This window comes from Salvelinus alpinus, chromosome 18 (genome assembly GCF_045679555.1).
Source record: "Salvelinus alpinus chromosome 18, SLU_Salpinus.1, whole genome shotgun sequence".
Lineage (NCBI taxonomy): Eukaryota > Metazoa > Chordata > Actinopteri > Salmoniformes > Salmonidae > Salvelinus > Salvelinus alpinus.
Window position 1 is genome coordinate 53,274,075 of NC_092103.1, and position 17,830 is coordinate 53,291,904.

General features: G+C 39.7%; 2 protein-coding genes across 3 annotated transcripts; one reads left to right on the forward strand and one right to left on the reverse strand.

Annotated features, from left to right (window-relative positions):
• The first annotated feature begins 2,880 nt into the window (after window positions 1-2,880).
• LOC139544459 (claudin-23-like) lies at window positions 2,881-4,263 on the forward strand. Its single transcript, XM_071351572.1, has one exon. The coding sequence runs from the start codon at window positions 2,985-2,987 to the stop codon at window positions 3,783-3,785; it is 801 nt and encodes a 266-aa protein (XP_071207673.1). The 5' UTR covers window positions 2,881-2,984; the 3' UTR covers window positions 3,786-4,263.
• A 3,349-nt stretch (window positions 4,264-7,612) lies between these two features.
• On the reverse strand, window positions 7,613-15,320 carry LOC139544461 (fibropellin-1-like). 2 transcript variants are annotated; one of them, XM_071351577.1, is made up of 5 exons: window positions 15,136-15,320; window positions 12,583-12,686; window positions 10,872-11,192; window positions 10,691-10,755; window positions 7,613-10,473 (listed from the first exon to the last, which is right to left on the reverse strand). In XM_071351577.1, the coding sequence occupies exons 3-4, from the start codon at window positions 11,156-11,158 to the stop codon at window positions 10,707-10,709; spliced, it is 336 nt and encodes a 111-aa protein (XP_071207678.1). In that variant the 5' UTR covers window positions 11,159-11,192; window positions 12,583-12,686; window positions 15,136-15,320; the 3' UTR covers window positions 7,613-10,473; window positions 10,691-10,706. The 2 variants fall into 2 exon arrangements, with proteins under 2 accessions (XP_071207678.1, XP_071207677.1); XM_071351576.1 differs by having other exon boundaries at window positions 12,583-12,689.
• Window positions 15,321-17,830: the final 2,510 nt, after the last annotated feature.

Genomic DNA, 17,830 nt, shown 5'->3' on the forward strand with positions numbered 1-17,830 from the left:
TATTACACTCCCCTACAGTAGCATTTGGATGTTGTTATTACACTCCCCTACAGTAGTATTTGGATGTTGTTATTACACTCCCCTACAGTAGTATTTGGATGTTGTTATTACACTCCCCTACAGTAGTATTTGGATGTTGTTATTACACTCCCCTACAGTAGCATTTGGATGTTGTTATTACACTCCCCTACAGTAGCATTTGGATGTTGTTATTACACTCCCCTACAGTAGTATTTGGATGTTGTTATTGCACTCCCCTACAGTAGTATTTGGATGTTGTTATTACACTCCCCTACAGTAGTATTTGGATGTTGTTATTGCACTCCCCTACAGTAGTATTTGGATGTTGTTATTACACTCCCCTACAGTAGTATTTGGATGTTGTTATTACTACCCTACAGTAGTATTTGGATGTTGTTATTACACTCCCCTACAGTAGCATTTGGATGTTGTTATTACACTCCCCTACAGTAGCATTTGGATGTTGTTATTACACTCCCCTACAGTAGTATTTGGATGTTGTTATTACACTCCCCTACAGTAGTATTTGGATGTTATTACACTCCCCTACAGTAGTATTTGGATGTTGTTATTACACTCCCCTACAGTAGCATTTGGATGTTGTTATTGCACTCCCCTACAGTAGTATTTGGATGTTGTTATTGCACTCCCCTACAGTAGTATTTGGATGTTGTTATTGCACTCCCCTACAGTAGTATTTGGATGTTGTTATTGCACTCCCCTACAGTAGTATTTGGATGTTGTTATTGCACTCCCCTACAGTAGTATTTGGATGTTGTTATTGCACTCCCCTACAGTAGTATTTGGATGTTGTTATTACACTCCCCTACAGTAGTATTTGGACAGTGATGCTAAAATGTTGAATTTGTCTCTACACTCCAGCATTTTCAATTGCTTTGTCGAGAAGCTCCCTGCAAGTAAGCATTTCATTGGATAGTGTTACCATCAGTATCCTGTACATACGACGAATACAACTTGCAACTAGACATATAAAGTGCTTTCATTTCAAAACGGTAAATCAGAAAAGTCTGAAAATACCCTGAAATAAAAGATGACATTCTGTACTGTAACCACATATCAAACATTTGATCTCAAATCCGAAATTCTGGAGACTTGAGACACATTTAAAAATGTTGCATCACTGTCAAAATAAAGATATAGTGCAGTATAATTCAGTAACACCAAGATGACTCCAATTTTGAAAGTTAAACCATTTAAACATACCTATTTCTTCATCAATGTTTAAAACTGGAGTGGATTCCAATCCACTGGTCCTTGTCAATTGTTTTTCTGAGGTCTTGGCTGATTTCTCTTGATTTTCCCATGATGTCAAGCAAAGATACAATGAGTTTGAAGATAGGCCTTGAAATACATCCACAAGTACACCTCCAACTGACTCAAATTAGCCTATCAGAAGCTTCTAAAGCCATGACATAATTTTCTGGAAAGGCACAGTCAACTTAGTGTATGTAAACTTCTGACCCACTGGAATTGTGATAGTGAATTATAAGTGAAATAATCTGTCTGTAAAAAATTACTGGAAAATTTACTTGTGTCATGCACAAGTAGATGTCCTAACCGACTTGCCAAAACTATAGTTAGTTAACAAGAAATGTGTGGAGTGGTTGAAAAACGAGTTAATGACTACAACCTAAGTGTATGTAAACTTCCGACTTCAACTGTATATTGGTTTCTCTGACATCTGGACCTTTTATGGAATATTATGTTATTCTTTTTGAGATTGACTGTCAGGGCCCAGGTTTGACAGACTGTTGAAGATTATCTACTTGTCCCCTGTTCTGTGGGGGCAGCGGTACCAGGTCATCTAGAGAGTGTTTCTCAGCGGTACCAGGTCATCGGACTACAGGAGACAGTTGATTTCTGTGTCATTAAGATTGAGACCAGACCGTGAGCTGTTGACGGCTCAAATTTTTTGGACAATTAATTTAGTTCATTTCATTCACAAAGTTCAGGTATGGAAAGCTCTTAGAGACAAATTTAGAAAGTAATCCCAGGTGAATGTAACATGTTTTGACTCATGGGGTTGAAGATTTATACAATCAAGATTATTAGTGTTATTTTTCATATATTTTTTTACCAATGTTAGAATTTTTCTTCCACTTCGACATTCATATTTTGTGTAGACTGTTGACAAAAAAGGATTAAATCCATTTGAATCACACTTAACAAGAAAATGTGGGGGAATAAGTAAAGGGGTGTGACTACTTTCTGAAGGCACTGAGACCAGCTCACCCTATTAAAAGAAAGATGGTCCAGCCCAATTTGCCCATGCAGACAGGTATACTATACTGTATGAAATACTAATAATTAAGTTAAACATTTTGAGTGTAGGACCAAACGTTTAATTCTCTCTGCATCAATTGACTGTTTCATGTCATCACCACCACGACAGGCCAGTTCCTGTTGAGCCACATTCCAGAACATTCTCAGTTGAGGAAGTATTCTGATGACCACATTCCCAGTCAGGCTGTCAGCTTCGAGGAAGCCATATCATAAAACGTATTGATATTACAGTCAGTTAAATGCATCATCGTGATTGGTTCCTTTCTTATTAGGCTAAACTCCCAATGTTATAACATAAGGAGATTGATACGAAAATGAAGTCGGTAATATATATTTGTTTAATATAATGTGCGTGTATTTTGAAATAGCATTAACTAGGCGGATGTAGCATACTGAAGCCCAACATTTAGATACACATATTAAGTTAGTCGTATAATAGCCTATATCAAATTGGACGAGATTAGAAGCTGTCTAAAGCAGATGCAACAGGTGCTCTTTCAAAGTGAAACCACACCCAACTTATTATCACCGTACCGCCCCCCTCAGTTTCAGTCGGACAAGTTTTTAAGTCAACGCTCCAGACTGTCAACTTTAGTTTCCTTAGACTGACTAGTGCTGCTGTATCACCTTAACAAGTTAGTAACAGCAGTCCAGAAGCCATGCCGAGCCAAGCGGAGCAGTGGATCCGCACTTCGATGCGCACTCCGGGCATTTTTATCTTCGGAATGGTCCTTGCCCCTTGCGGCTGGATCCTAAACCTCACAGCGACAGTGGCTCCTAACTGGAGAACCATCAACACTATCGCCTTACTGCCGGTTGATACGTTCCTACAACAAGGCATCTGGGACATATGCAAGGTGTCCGACACATCCCGAGGAAACCAATGTAGCCAAAAGGACGAAGCGTACTTCAACAACCAGATTATAGTGGTCGCCCAGGGCTTGATGGTAGCGTCTCTGATATTGACTCTGATCGGGCTGGCCACGGCAACCCCCGGGGTAAGGTGCTGGAGAGACCGCCCGAACTGGACAGTAGCCGGGCTGGGGGGAATGCTAATCTTTCTGTCTGGAGTCTTGACGATCATCCCTATTGCATGGTACACTCATATCCTCAAGGACATCGCCGCATCCAGCACCGACATTCGCGTCGGCTACTGTATTATTTTGGGATACATCGGGGGAATCTTCGAGCTACTGGCCGGCTTGGTCATGTTCATTGGGATATGTCGTTGCTGTGGCGGTAAGAACCGCGGAGAGACGCGAGTCTCGGAGACCACAGCACACTTCAGAAACACCAAACCCCCAACGCGCCGCATCGAGATGCCGAGCATAGCCCGAACCCGGAGTAGCGCTAGCAGCGTTCCCTACTCTAAAGACTCTATGGAAGACGAGGCGGACTTCCCCCGGGCAAAGAGCACCTCGTACGGAGGAAGACGACCTGCTTATGACGTTGATCTGTGAGGACATTATGGTGAAGAGGGTCAGTTGCCATTGATAGGTGTGACATGTGTTCTATAGCACTACATAGTAACGTTACATATCTACCAATGAAGGACATTTACCTCTACATGTAGGCATGTCGTTTTAACCATAAAACTAGACCTAATCTTGTTTGGGTGAATATGATAGTAATATAAATTCATTCACACTTTTGGGAATATGCCTATGATGTGGCCTATGGCATGTTAGTATTTGAAGATGTAACATTATTTACAAATGACAATGCCAGCTCCATAGAACATGGAATATAGTGCCTTCGGAAAGTATTCAGACCCCTTGACTTTTTCTACATTTTGTTAGGTTACAACCCTATTATCAAATTGATTAAATTGTTTTTTCCCCATCAATCTACACACACTACCCTGTAATGGCAATGCAAAAACAGACTTTTAGAAATGTTTGCTAATTTATAAAAAATAAAATCACATTTACGTAAGTATTCAGACCCTTGACTCAGTTCTTTGTTGAAGCACCTTTGGCAGAAATTACAGCCTTGAGTCTTGGTATAACGCTACAAGCTTGGTACACCTATATTTGGGGAGTTTCTCCCATTTTTCTCTGCAGATCCTCTCAAGTTCTGTCAGGTTGGATGGGGAGCGTTGCTGCACAGCTATTTTCAGGTCTCTCCAGAGATGTTCCATCGGGTTCAAGTCCGAGCTCTGGCTGAGCCACTCAAGGACATTGAGACTTGTCCCGAAGCCACTCCTGCGTTGTCTTGGCTGTGTGCTTAGGGTTGTTGTCCTGTTGGAAGGTGAACCTTCGCCCCAGTCTGAGGTCCTGAGTGCTTTGGAGCAGGTTTTCATCAAGGATCTCTGTACTTTGCTCCGTTCATTTTTCCCTCGATCCCAACTAGTCTCCCAGCCCCTGCTGCTGAAAAACATCCCCACAGCATGATGCTGCCAACACCATGCTTCACCGTAGGGATGGTGCCAGGTTTCCTCCCAACGTGACGCTTGGCATTCAGGCTAAAGATTTTAATCTTGGTTTCATCAGACCAGAGAATCTCGTTTCACATGGTCTGAGTCCTTTAGGTGCCTTTTGGCAAACTCCAAGTGGGCTGTCATGTGCCTTTTACTGAGGAGTGGCTTCCGTCCGGCCCCTCAACCATAAAGGCCTGTCTGGTGGCGTGCTGCAGAGATGAGTGTCCTTCTGGAAGGTTCTCCATCTCCACAGAGGAACTCCAGAGCTCTGTCAGAGTGACCATCAGGTTCTGGTCACCTCCCTGACAAAGGCCCTTCTACCCCGATTGCCCATTATGGCTCGGCAGCCAGTGTTGGTGGTTCCAAACTTATTCCATTTAAGAATGAGGCCACTGTTCTTGGGGACCTTCAATGCTGCAGAAATGTTTTGGTACCCTTCCCCAAATCTGTGCCTCAACACAATCCTGTCTCGGAGCTCTACGGACAATTTATTCGACCTAATGGCTTGGTTTTTGCTCTGACAATGCACTGTCAAATGTGACAGGTGTGTGCCTTTCCAAATCATGTCCAATCAATTTAATTGACCACAGGTGGACTCCAATCAAGTTGTAGCCATTGAGTGGCTGCTGCCAACATACTGCCTCATCTCTAGCCACTTTAATAATGAAAAATGGATGTAATAAATATATCACTAGCCACTTTAAATAATGTTTACATACCCTACATTACTCATCTCATATGTATATACTGCACTCTATACCATCTACTGCATCTTGTCTATGCCGTTCAGCCATCACTCATTCATATATCTTTATGTACATATTCTTATTCATTCCTTTACACTTGTGTATAAGGTAGTTGTGAAATTGCTTGGTTAGATCACTTGTTCGATATTACTGCATAGTTGGAACTTGAAGCACAAGCATTTCTCTACTCACATTAACATCTGCTAACCATGTGTATGTGACAAATAACATTTGATTGAGAAACATTTAAAGGATTATCAATGGAAACAGGATGCACCTGAGCTCAATTTCGAGCCTCATAGAAAAGGGTCAGAATACTAGAAAAATTCTAAGAACCTGTTTTCGCTTTGTCATTATGGTGTATTGTGTGGGGATCTGAAGAATTGCCTTTATTTAATCCATTTTATAATAAGACTAATATAACAGAATGTGTTAAGTCAAGGGTTCTGAATACTATATACACACACACATACACCCTTAAATATTCAATGGGTCGGGATCTGTGTGCTCAAATCATTGTCTACTTAATTGTCTAAATGCACTTTAAATTCTATTCCGGGAGGATAGGATGCTCAGACTACATGTTACTTCCTACTGGAAATCATTTTATTAAGGGCTGTTTGTCCTACAAGTTATCCTACTGTTAGGATACATGTTATGATCCTACTGCAAGTGATTTTATTTAGGGCTGTTAGGATACATGTTATGATCCTACTGCAAGTGATTTTATTTAGTGCGTTTAGGATATATGTTATCTTACTGTAGGATACAAGGGGTTTTATTAATTAAAATATTTATAGTAGTGTTTTTCTTTTTAATACATTCTATTAATTCCTACTGAGGGTTGACATGTTGAATTAACAGTTTAACGACAGTAGTTTGACTCTACAGACTGAGGTTAAGATACAAGACAGAATAGTGAAACAGAAGTCACAGGTGTCCCATTGATCCATACTATTCCGGAACAGAACCGTTATTTTAAAAGCATGGGAACCAGTTAATAACGTTATTTTACATTCCAAGCATTTGTTTCTAATCCCACAAAAATAAAAATAAAGCTCCTATGCAAAGCCCTCACTGTCACTCAAACGTATTCCAGTGTCTGCCTGAAAATCTTTGACTGAGCATGTTTAGGCTACGTGCCGCTACCCCTTCTGAAGCAGAGGCTACTGTACTGCCAGTACAAGCTTTTTTATTTATTTCACCTTTTTTTAACCTGGTAGGCCTGTTGAGAACAAGTTCTCATTTACAACTGCGACTTGGCCAAGAAAGCAAAGCAGTACGACACAAACAACAGAGTTACACATGGGATAAACAAATGTAGTCAATAACAAAATAGAAAAATCGATACAGTGTGTGCAAATGTAGTAAGATTAGGGAGGTAAGGCAATAAATAAGCCATACAATTTAGCAATTAAACACTGGAGTGATAGATGTGCAGAATATGAATGTGCAAGTAGAGATACTGGGGTGCAAAAGCAAAATAGGGTAAGTAATAATATGGGGATGTGGTAGTTGGGTGTGCTATTTAGCAGAGAACTGGAAGGAAAGGCGACCAAAGGAGGAGTTGGCTTTGGGGGTGACCAGTGAGATATACGTGCTGGAGCACGTGCTACGGGTAGGTGCTGCTATGGTGACCAGTGAGCAGAGAAGGCGGGGTACAGTACAAGCTTGATTCAGAAGATATGGAGATACATATTTAATTAGCTAGAAGAGAATGGATTCACTTTTTCACTAGTTAAAGATACTATAGGCCTAGTTATCACGTTTCATGTTGGATTTATTAACTACAGAAAGGTAATACTTGTTTTATGCTGGTGCTCTTCTGGTATACTTGTCTGTCCATCACATATAAACTAGATTAACTGCTCTATCCGCACTGATTGGTTTAGTCATTTAATACGTTCAATGTTTTAAAAAGTTGATTTGAAAGGTTATAAAAAGGAACAATATACACCGGTAATTTTTTTGTTGTTGCTTCAAACCAGTTCAGAACTTTATTTTGCTTGTCAGAAGAGTGGAACGGTGGCCTAGTGATCTACAGGTTAGTTCTACAAAGTGTGATGGGTTCGACAAATGTGATAAACAATCCGTTTCAAAGGATAGCACTAGGAGACATTGATCACACAGAAGCAAACAGTGTTTTAATGTGAATGTGCCTAGGTTTAAGCATATCCAAAATTCAGATACAAGAACAAAGCTTAAAAAAATACAATGGATAAAATATTTTGTTTGCAATGCGACTACAATAATTATTCAAGAACATGGCATTTTATCTACATGGAATTAACAAGGCGGTTGGTTGTATGATCCAAAAGTCCTTGACTGGACAGGCTTCCTTTATGTTCTCACCAACCTCCAGAGGGAGAGGCTGGAGCAGCTTGAAATTAAGACAAACTCACTTGAGTTTACAGTTACAAGAGAAAATTATATCAGCGAGGGGACCAGACTTGTATACATATATATTTTCAAACCTTTGTGGCCAATGAAAAGCTCCGTTGGTATTCCTGTCATGTTTCGGATAAACTGAATGTTGCCATTGCTTAGGTGTGCCTATTAGTCACTCATGAGTCAGAGATAACACTAAGTCAGGCAACACAAAATCAGTCAAACAAACCACAAGCAACACAACCACAAGCAACACAAACCAATCAGGCAACACAAACCAATCAGGCAACAGAATGCATCACCATATAAAGCAGACAGGCCAGGATCAGTGTGAGAAAAGCTGCTGCTCGCCGAGGCTTTGGTTTCCCAGAAAAAATGAATAAAGTTAGTCAGTATAAAGACGTAACCAAAAGAACAGTCCTTTATACGAGTAGTCCGACCATATATGGATTTATATTAGTACCACAGCATAGTAGTTTATATAAGTAGTCCTATGGTATAGTAGTTAACACTAGTAGTAATAGCGCATGTAGTTTATATGAATAGTACTACAGTATATAGTTGGTAATATAAATAGCACTAAAGTATTTAGTTGCTCGTATTAAAAGTACTACAGTATATAGTTGTTTATATGAATAGTACTTCAGTATACTGTAGTCGTGTATATAAGGTAATCATACATTTAGTTGTTTATATGAATAGTACTACAATATATAGTTTACATGAAGAGTACTTAAGTATATAGTTGTTTATATGAAGAGTACTACAGTATATAGTTATTTATACATGTACCAGAGATGGAGCCAATGAAAAGGCCAAGCTCTGATGTTGGACAGTAAACTTCACTTTGATCTAAGGCACTCAGCAGCACAATAGGGATAGTCATGCAATCCTGAGTATGCAAGACGAAACCTGTTTTCAAGAACACTACAGCCTGTATAGAACAGTGTTTATTTTCAAACCTCAATCCCCAGCGGATGCTTTCTGTTGCCAATGAAAAACACTGTTGGACTGACTGGTTTACCAGCGTTGAAATTCCTGTCATGTTTTGGAGAAAATGTGTAAAATGTTTCCACTCCTTAGGTGTGCCTTTCAATCACTTGTCCTGAGTCAGATAACACTAACAGTCAGGTCAGGATCAAACAGAGGTAAATCAGTCAGGCCCGGATCAAACGGAAGGAAATTGTTGAGAAATGTAATTTTTATGTAACCTTTAATTTTGTGGTTTAACTAGGCAAGTCAGTTGAGAACAAATTCTTATTTACAATGACGGCCTACCCCGGCAAAACCCTAACCCGGACGACCCTGGGCCAATTGTGCGCCGCCCTATGGGACTCCTAATCACGGTCGGTTGTGATACAGCCTGGAATCGAACCAGGGTCTGTAGTGACACCTTTAGCACTGAGATGCAGTGTTTTAGACCGCTGCGCAACTCAGAAGTAACGACTTTTCAAATAAGTCACATTACGTTCGCTGACAGTTTGTTAGCAATGCTAGCCTTACAAACTGCATAGCATATCATTACAGCAGTTGCTTGTAGGTACCGCATGTTAGCTAGCTACTAATACAAACTTGCCAGTATATTAACTATATGCTATCTAACTACACAACATTTATTGACTTGATTATTCTTTGCTTAGCTAAGTGGTATAGTCGTTGTGGGTTCTCAATGAAGTCGTAAAATGTTTATCTAGTAATTTGTTAGCTATGCTAACAAGAAGTTGCAACAGCATCAACTACCGATAGACAGGCGAAGCGCTAGTACAATCAACTGAAAGGATACCGGTCATTTACAGTATACTAAAAATCAACAAACAGTATATAGTATGTAATATATACTTATTAAGTATGTAGTATACAGTTCGTTAGTATTTGAACACAGCTATAGCCAAAAAACAGTCCTTACTCTATACGAGTAGTCCCACAATATATGGATTTCTATTAGCACCACAGCATAGTAGTTTATATAAGTAGTCCTATGGTATAGTAAACACTAGCGTATGTAGTTCATATGAAGAGTACTACAGTATATAGTTGCTTATATAAATAGTACTACAGTATATGGTTGTTTATATAAATAGTACTACAGTATATAGTTGTTTATATAAATAGTACTACAGTATATAGTTGCTTATATAAATAGTACTACAGTATATAGTTGTTTATATAAATAGTACTACAGTATATAGTTGTTTATATAAATAGTACTACAGTATATAGTTGTTTATATAAATAGTACTACAGTATATAGTTGCTTATATAAATAGTACTACAGTATATAGTTGTTTATATAAATAGTACTACAGTATATAGTTGTTTATATAAATAGTACTACAGTATATAGTTGCTTATATAAATAGTACTACAGTATATAGTTGCTTATATAAATAGTACTACAGTATATAGTTGTTTATATAAATAGTACTACAGTAAATAGTTGTTTATATAAATAGTACTACAGTAAATAGTTGTTTATATAAATAGTACTACAGTAAATAGTTGTTTATATAAATAGTACTACAGTATACAATTGTTTATTCCGGGGATAAAGCCTGATGAAGGGGATGTGCTCTGATGTTGGACCGTCAACCAAACCTACAAGAAGTGTGACAATGTCATTAAAATCACAGAGAACAGACATTCACAGTTCACTAGACATGTTAAACATTTCATAAACATTCATACAAATTCTTTTAACTACTGTAAATAACATCGTACCAGTTTTTTTCTTAACATGAAATTCATGTTTGTGGCATGAGTTATGGTTCAGTTATTGCTAATTATTGTGTGAGAACATGGTTGAATGTCCTACCTTGAGTATGGTGGTGCTACAGAATGTCTTTCTCTAAACCATTAGAATCCTTGGCTGCAGCTTTCCTATGACGACACACACAACATTAGCACAAGGGTTCCAAGTACAGGAGGACCGTTTCACCATACGTTCAGTTGGCTGAATTTATATTTAATTATATGAATAATTCTATAGTTACCACCTTTTGACCTTGACCCTCTGCCTGATGAAAGCAATGATGAAGGAGAGGATGAGGATGCCAACGATAAAGGCCAATACCCCCAGGGTGAGAGGAACACTGATTGCCTCATTGACACTCTCATGGCAGAACTCTCCTCTGTACCCCAGGATACACTCACAGGTGGTGGCCTGTCCCTGAGCCACACAGTGACCATGTCCTTTACACAGCTGGGCAGCACAGGACTGCAGGTCCAGACCACGCACCACACCATCGTCCAGGTGGAGGGTTACGGTGGGAGAGATAGCCATGACGTCGGCTGAGCCTCAGGTCACACCAGGGTAGCTGAGGATGGAGCAAGATCTAAAGCCTTAACATACATTATGTATGTACCATCTATACCATGTGTTCTAATGTAATACATACAGTATGTATGTACCATCTATACCATGTGTTCTAATGTAATACATACAGTATGTATAGTACCATCTATACCATGTGTTCTAATGTAATACATACAGTATGTATAGTACCATCTATACCATGTGTTCTAATGTAATACATACAGTATGTATAGTACCATCTATACCATGTGTTCTAATGTAATCATACATTATGTATGTACCATCTATACCATGTGTTCTAATGTAATACATACAGTATGTATAGTACCATCTATACCATGTGTTCTAATGTAATACATACAGTATGTATAGTACCATCTATACCATGTGTTCAATGTAATACATACAGTATGTATAGTACCATCTATACTATGTGTTCAATGTAATACATACAGTATGTATAGTACCATCTATACCATGTGTTCTAATGTACTACATACAGTATGTATGTACCATCTATACCATGTGTTCAATGTAATACATACAGTATGTATAGTACCATCTATACCATGTGTTCTAATGTAAAACTAATGTATGTACCATCTATACCATGTGTTCAATGTAATACATACAGTATGTATAGGACCATCTATACCATGTGTTCTAATGTAATCATACAGTATGTATAGGACCATCTATACCATGTGTTATAAAATGTCTAAAATCCTGTTTTCGCTTTGTCATTTGAGTAGTGTGTGTAGATAAAAATGTATTCAATTTTAGAATAAGGCTGTAACTTAACAAAATGTGGAAAAAGGGTCTGAATACTTTTCGAACACAATGTATCCGCGTTATGGCTGAGCAGACAGCTAGACTAGAAGACATTAATGTAGTTATGGCTGAGCAGACAACTAGACTAGAAGACATTAATGTAGTTATGGCTGAGCAGACAGCTAGACTAGAAGACATTAATGTAGTTATGGCTGAGCAGACAGCTAGACTAGAAGACATTAATGTAGTTATGGCTGAGCAGACAACTACATTAGAAGACATTAATGTAGTTATGGCTGAGCAGACAGCTAGACTAGAAGACATTAATGTAGTTATGGCTGAGCAGACAACTACATTAGAAGACAGGTGTGCTTATGGCTGAGCAGAAAGCTAGATATGAATACAGATATATGTAGCAGAGCAGACAGCAAGACTAAGACAGATGTAGCTATGGCTGATCAGACATCTGTAATGCTGGAGCAGCTTGGAAGCACCCAGTCAATCAGGTTCAACAGGATCACAGACCTTAAACAATGGCTCCAGGTGAGAAACTGAAAACACCCACGGCAGGAATGGTGGAGAACATTACATACCAACACATCTCTAAAAGGTGTACTTACTAGTATCAGAGTGTAGAGAAGACTAACCAATCAGGGAGTAGAGAATGCTTCTTTAAAAGAGGATTCCTTGGTTTAATCTGGGACATGCATCTGAATGTAAACTGCTGCTGTAGAGGTGTTCAGAGACAGAAAAACTTTTCTTAAGAAAATAAAATCAGGAACAGGAAGGAGACGAGCCCTAACCCAAGCTCTGTGAATACCTGAAAACAGGAACTATCAGCTCAGCTAGAGCTAACTACCCCTCCCTGGTGGGAGGCAGTCAAACTCGCTGAACTGCTGCAGAGAAAACAGGCTGCCTGTGTAAAGACAGTCTAATTCCGATCTTTATATCACTAAATTGGTATTTTGACCAATCAGATAAGCTCTGAAAAATATCTGATGTGATTTGTCAAAAGACCAATTAGTGGAGAAAAAAAAATATGACTGCCTATGTAAAGGCAGCCACAGGAACAAACTCATGCAAATTTATGCTGAATTTATTTTGTTTAAATTAGGTGCAAATGGGCAGTTGAGAGCTAGAGCTTTCAATGGTCAATCAGCTTCAGGGCAGTTCCTTCTACTGGTCCTCCATACTGCTCTGTTTTGGCCATTGTGTAGAGAGACTAGAACGTGTTGCATGACCTGATATTGCTGTCTAAGGGTCTTATGTTGTCTGATTAATCAGGCTGTAAAACAACTCAGCAGTGGTGTAAAGCACCCAGTTGTCATACTGGAGTAAAGATACCTTAATAGTAAATGACTCAAGTAAAAGTCACCCAGAAAAATACTACTTGAGTAAAAGTCTAAAAGTATTTGGTGTTAAATATACTTAAATATCAAAAGTAAATGTAATTGCTAAAATATACTTATTAACTATCAAAAGTATTAATAATTTCAAATTCCTTATAATAAGCAAACAGCACCATCTTTCGTATTATATATATTTAGCCAGGAGCGCACTCTGAAAATGTAACGAGTACTTTTGGGTGTCAGCGAAAATGTATGGAGTAGAAAGTACATTATTTTCTTTAGGAATGTAGTGAAGTACAAGTTGTCAAAAATAGAAACAGTAAAGTACAGATACCCCAAAAAACTACTTCACACCAGTGCAATTCATTGGTTTCATACAGCCTGACCCATCGGAGTGCAAAATCCTGTAAATGTTCCTTTCAAGCCAGAATGTTGAATACATTTAATTTAAAACGTACTCAACTGGTTGTCTGTGTGGTTGGTCCTTCAGCTGCTTGAAATTAGATACAAAAATCCACAGAATAGTATTGTTAACCAGACTTTTTAGAGAGATGGTATGTTTGGCATTGCCAGCTGAATGCGAGGAAACCGCTAATTCGAAATGTTCAGTCTGTGGTTCAGTTACTTTCTGCTACTGTTTACAAAGTGTTTTAGTCATGTGTGCCAGAATGAAAACACACCGGAAATATAAGCTGACCGAACTATATACTTAAAGGCTCTAAAAGAAATAGGTGAACAATACTTTCCTGTGAATGCTCACATTTCGAGCAGCTGAAGGACAAACCGCACAGACAACAGGTAGAGTAAATTGATATGAAATTGTATTCAACATTCTGTCTTGTATGGAACATTTACACAATTTTGCACTTCAAGGTTTCAGACCGTGTACAGTATACCAATTCATTGTGCATTACAGCCTGATTAATCATTTTGCACTCCAATTGTCTATTGAAGTTATCAGGAATGCAGTACTAGGCCTTAACTGGTCTGTAACCGGATTTAAAATGAGCATCTTTTTCTAGGTTTCCATCCAAAAAGGTGACAGATTTGTATTAAAATATTATAAAACCCACAAAGAAAATATGCACATTTTCTTAATAGTGGTGGATCCAAACTGACTTGATAAATCTGTGCATTATGTAGTGCACACAAAGTAAATATTCACTTAAGTTTATCTACCGAATAAAAAGAAATCATAAATTGAATGCGTTTGCATCACATTCAACTCTACGGGTAGATTTGTACCAACTGTTGCGTTAAAAAGCCAATGTGCCTACACTGGTCTTGACACGTGCAGTTTAGCCAACAGGTAGCAGATACAGTATGGGTAGGCTGTGCGGGTTGTATAGTCTACATGAGATTATTATGGATAAGAGAGAGAATATTTGTATTTGTCAAACGGCAGTCAAGCATCGATCATCATGTCAGCAGAAGACCCTCGATATTCATTGTAAAGGAGCATCAAGATGCACTTTCACCACCCTGTTAAATTCATAACAATTGTTTTCATCTGTTGCCTAATAAACTGCATGGTTTCCTGAGTTGTAGTGGGAGGGCCACACACCATATCAAGTTACTCCAAGTTTACTTCGATATGGAGGCATTTCCACCGTCATTTCTCGCATAATTAATTTGACCAACAAAAAAGATCACGCAATGTCGAACAAGAAAATTCTGTCGGCATTTTATAAATTGTACCGAAACTTCCTTTTTCCATCACAGCGTTTTTTTTAATACTGTATGACTTTACTCGTATAACTGTGGTTGACGTGAGAAATCAGGACCGTGTATTATATACATGTGCTCAGGAGATCGCAAACTTACCGAGTTCTTGAACACTTGGTTGTTGACAAAATAAATATGCACAATATAAAAACATTTTTTTTAAAGCTACTAGTTTAGAAGACAGCCATAACTAGGCAACATCTACCCCTAATTAAAGACGATAACGAACACAAAGAAACAAGCAAAGGCTGAAAGGCTTCTGGCCTCGTCTCTCTCCCAGACTGCCAACCAATCCTGAGTGCTCACACCTGAGTAATTATCAAGACTTCCTGGAAGAGAACATCACCTAAACTGGTTTCTGCTGCCCCCCTGGGGATTTTTATTTACTTGATTTAACCTTTATTTAATGAGGCATGGTAGTGTATGTTGTCTGTACAAAACCCTCGGTCTCATACCCTCTCTCAGGCCTGGGAGTTAGAGACAAACTAATGTTAGGTTTCATTGATAGACTTAATTCATCTCTGGTATAGGCTCATTTTACTATGAGACTTTATGCTTATACATGACTCATTCAATATGGCAGCCTTCGCCTCTAGGTTAGAAAAGCAGGCCAGCAACTGGAGGTTTGCCTGTTTGAATCCCAGTGCTGACAGAGGAAAAAAATCTGTCAGGAAGTGAGCCTGCAACCGTAGGGTTGTTGGCATCGATATCTCAGGTGCCACCTACTGCCTATGTTCCATTTAGCAAGGAACTTAAAACAAACTGCTCATTGGGTGCTGCAATGTGGCTGCCCTCTGCTCCAGCCACTCTAACCTAATGTGTGTATTACAGGGGGGTTGGATAAAAGCCTAAAACAAATTCCTGGCATGGAATTATAATCTGCTAGTAATTCATGCCCTGTACTAGCCATATTACCGACATTGTTTAATCTGCCATTTGGCATAGTTTACATGTTCAGGCCATGTGGTACCCATTACTTGCAGCCGGCCTATTGCGTATCACATTCACCCAAGATGGCCGGCCTAAGTCATCATGTCTAGCCCTCTACCAATATCCCTGCTTGTTTAATTCTTAGAATGCTACCACTAGCTATTAGCCTTACTTGCCAGTCACTATGGCATTTATACCATAAAGCAATTCAAAGCTCCTAGCATGCTAGGATTCATTATATATATATATATACACACAACTTATACCCTGCATACCTGTGTAGAGCATGTTGGTAGAGCATGGCGTTTGCAATGCCAGAGTTCTGGGTTTGATTCCCAAGGGGAACCAGTATGAAAATGTATGGACTTCACATTTACCTCTTTCTCCATAATTGGTAGTTACAGTCTTGTCGCATCGCTGCAACTCCCCTACGGAATCGGGGGAGGCGAAGGTCGAGAGCCATGCGTCCTCTGAAACACGACCCTGCTTAACCCAGAATCCAGCCGCACCAATGTGTTGGAGGAAACACCGTCCAACTGGCGACCGAAGTCAGCTTGTAGGCGACTGGCCTGCCACAAGGAGTCGCTAGAGTGCGATGAAACAAGGAAATCCTGGCCAGCCAAACCCTCACCAAACCCGGACAACGCTGCGCCAATTGTGCTGGGCCAATTGTGCACTGCCTCATGCGTCTCCCGGTCACGGCCAGCTGCAAGACAGCCTGGGATCGAACCCGGGTCTGTAGTGACACCAAGCACTGCGCTAGTGCTTTAGACCACTGCACCACTCCGGAGGCCTTGGCTATCCCTTCTAATGTATGCTATTGACTAGTCTGGAAGTACTACGGCGCCGGAGGGGAAGGCTGCCGTCTTATCGGCTCTTAACCAACCATGCTATTTTGTTTGTTTTTTCGCGTTGTTCGTAACTTATTTTGTACATAATGTTTCTGCTACCGTCTCGCATGACCGAAAAGAGCTTCTGGTCATCAGAACAGCGATTGCTCACCTAAAACTGGACGAAGAGTTCTTCTTCAATGAGGCGGACGGGAGGGATATAATACAGACACCGGACCAGGCCCAGATCCCTGTTATTCGCTGGAGAAGGATACACAGACTTTGTGGAAAAAGATCAGGGTGCCTTGCAAGGATCAGGCGACGAGTGGCTAATCTGCCCTTGCCTTCTGTCCTGCTAGCTAACGTTCAATCGCTGGAAAATAAATGGGACGAGCTGAAAGCATATATAACCTATCAATGGGACATTAAAAACTGTAATATCTCATGTTTCACCGAGTCGTGGCTGAACGATGACATTAAGAACATACAGCTGGCGGGATATACACGCCATCGGCAGGACAGAACAGCAGCCTCTGGTAAGACACGGTGCAGGGGACTATGCATAAATGTCAACAAAAGCTGGTGCACGATATCTAAGGAAGTCTCAAGGTTTTGCTCACCTGGTAGAATATCTCATGATAAGCTGTAGACCACACTATCTTTATTTTTCGTAGCGGTCTACATACCACCACAGACCGATGCTGGCACTAACAACAAGCTCAAAGAGCTTTATACCGCAAAAAGCAAACAGGAAAATGCTCATCGAGGTGGCGCTCCTAGTGCCCGGGGACTTTAATGCAGGGAAACTGAATTAAGTTTTACCTCATTTCTATCAGCATGTTAAATGTGCAACCAGAGGAAAAATAATTCTAGACCACCTTTAATCCACACAGACGCGTACAAAGCTCTCCCTCAACCTCCATTTTGCAAGTCTGACCATTAGTCTATCCTCCCGATTCCTGCTTACAAGCAAAAATTAAAGCAGGACATATTACCGACTAACCTGTGCCCCCGCACATTGACTCTGGACCGAC

What these genes read in the sequence shown, in the direction of transcription:
- LOC139544459 (XM_071351572.1), top strand. Translation starts at nt 2,985, where the DNA reads ATGCCGAGCCAAGCGGAGCAGTGGATCCGCACTTCGATGCGCACTCCG.
- LOC139544461 (XM_071351577.1), bottom strand. Translation starts at nt 11,158, where the DNA reads ATGGCTATCTCTCCCACCGTAACCCTCCACCTGGACGATGGTGTGGTG. An exon ending in CAGAGGGTCAAGGTCAAAAG is followed by an intron (nt 10,756 to 10,871) that starts GTGGTAACTATA and finishes GTGTCGTCATAG; the next exon opens with GAAAGCTGCAGCCAAGGATT.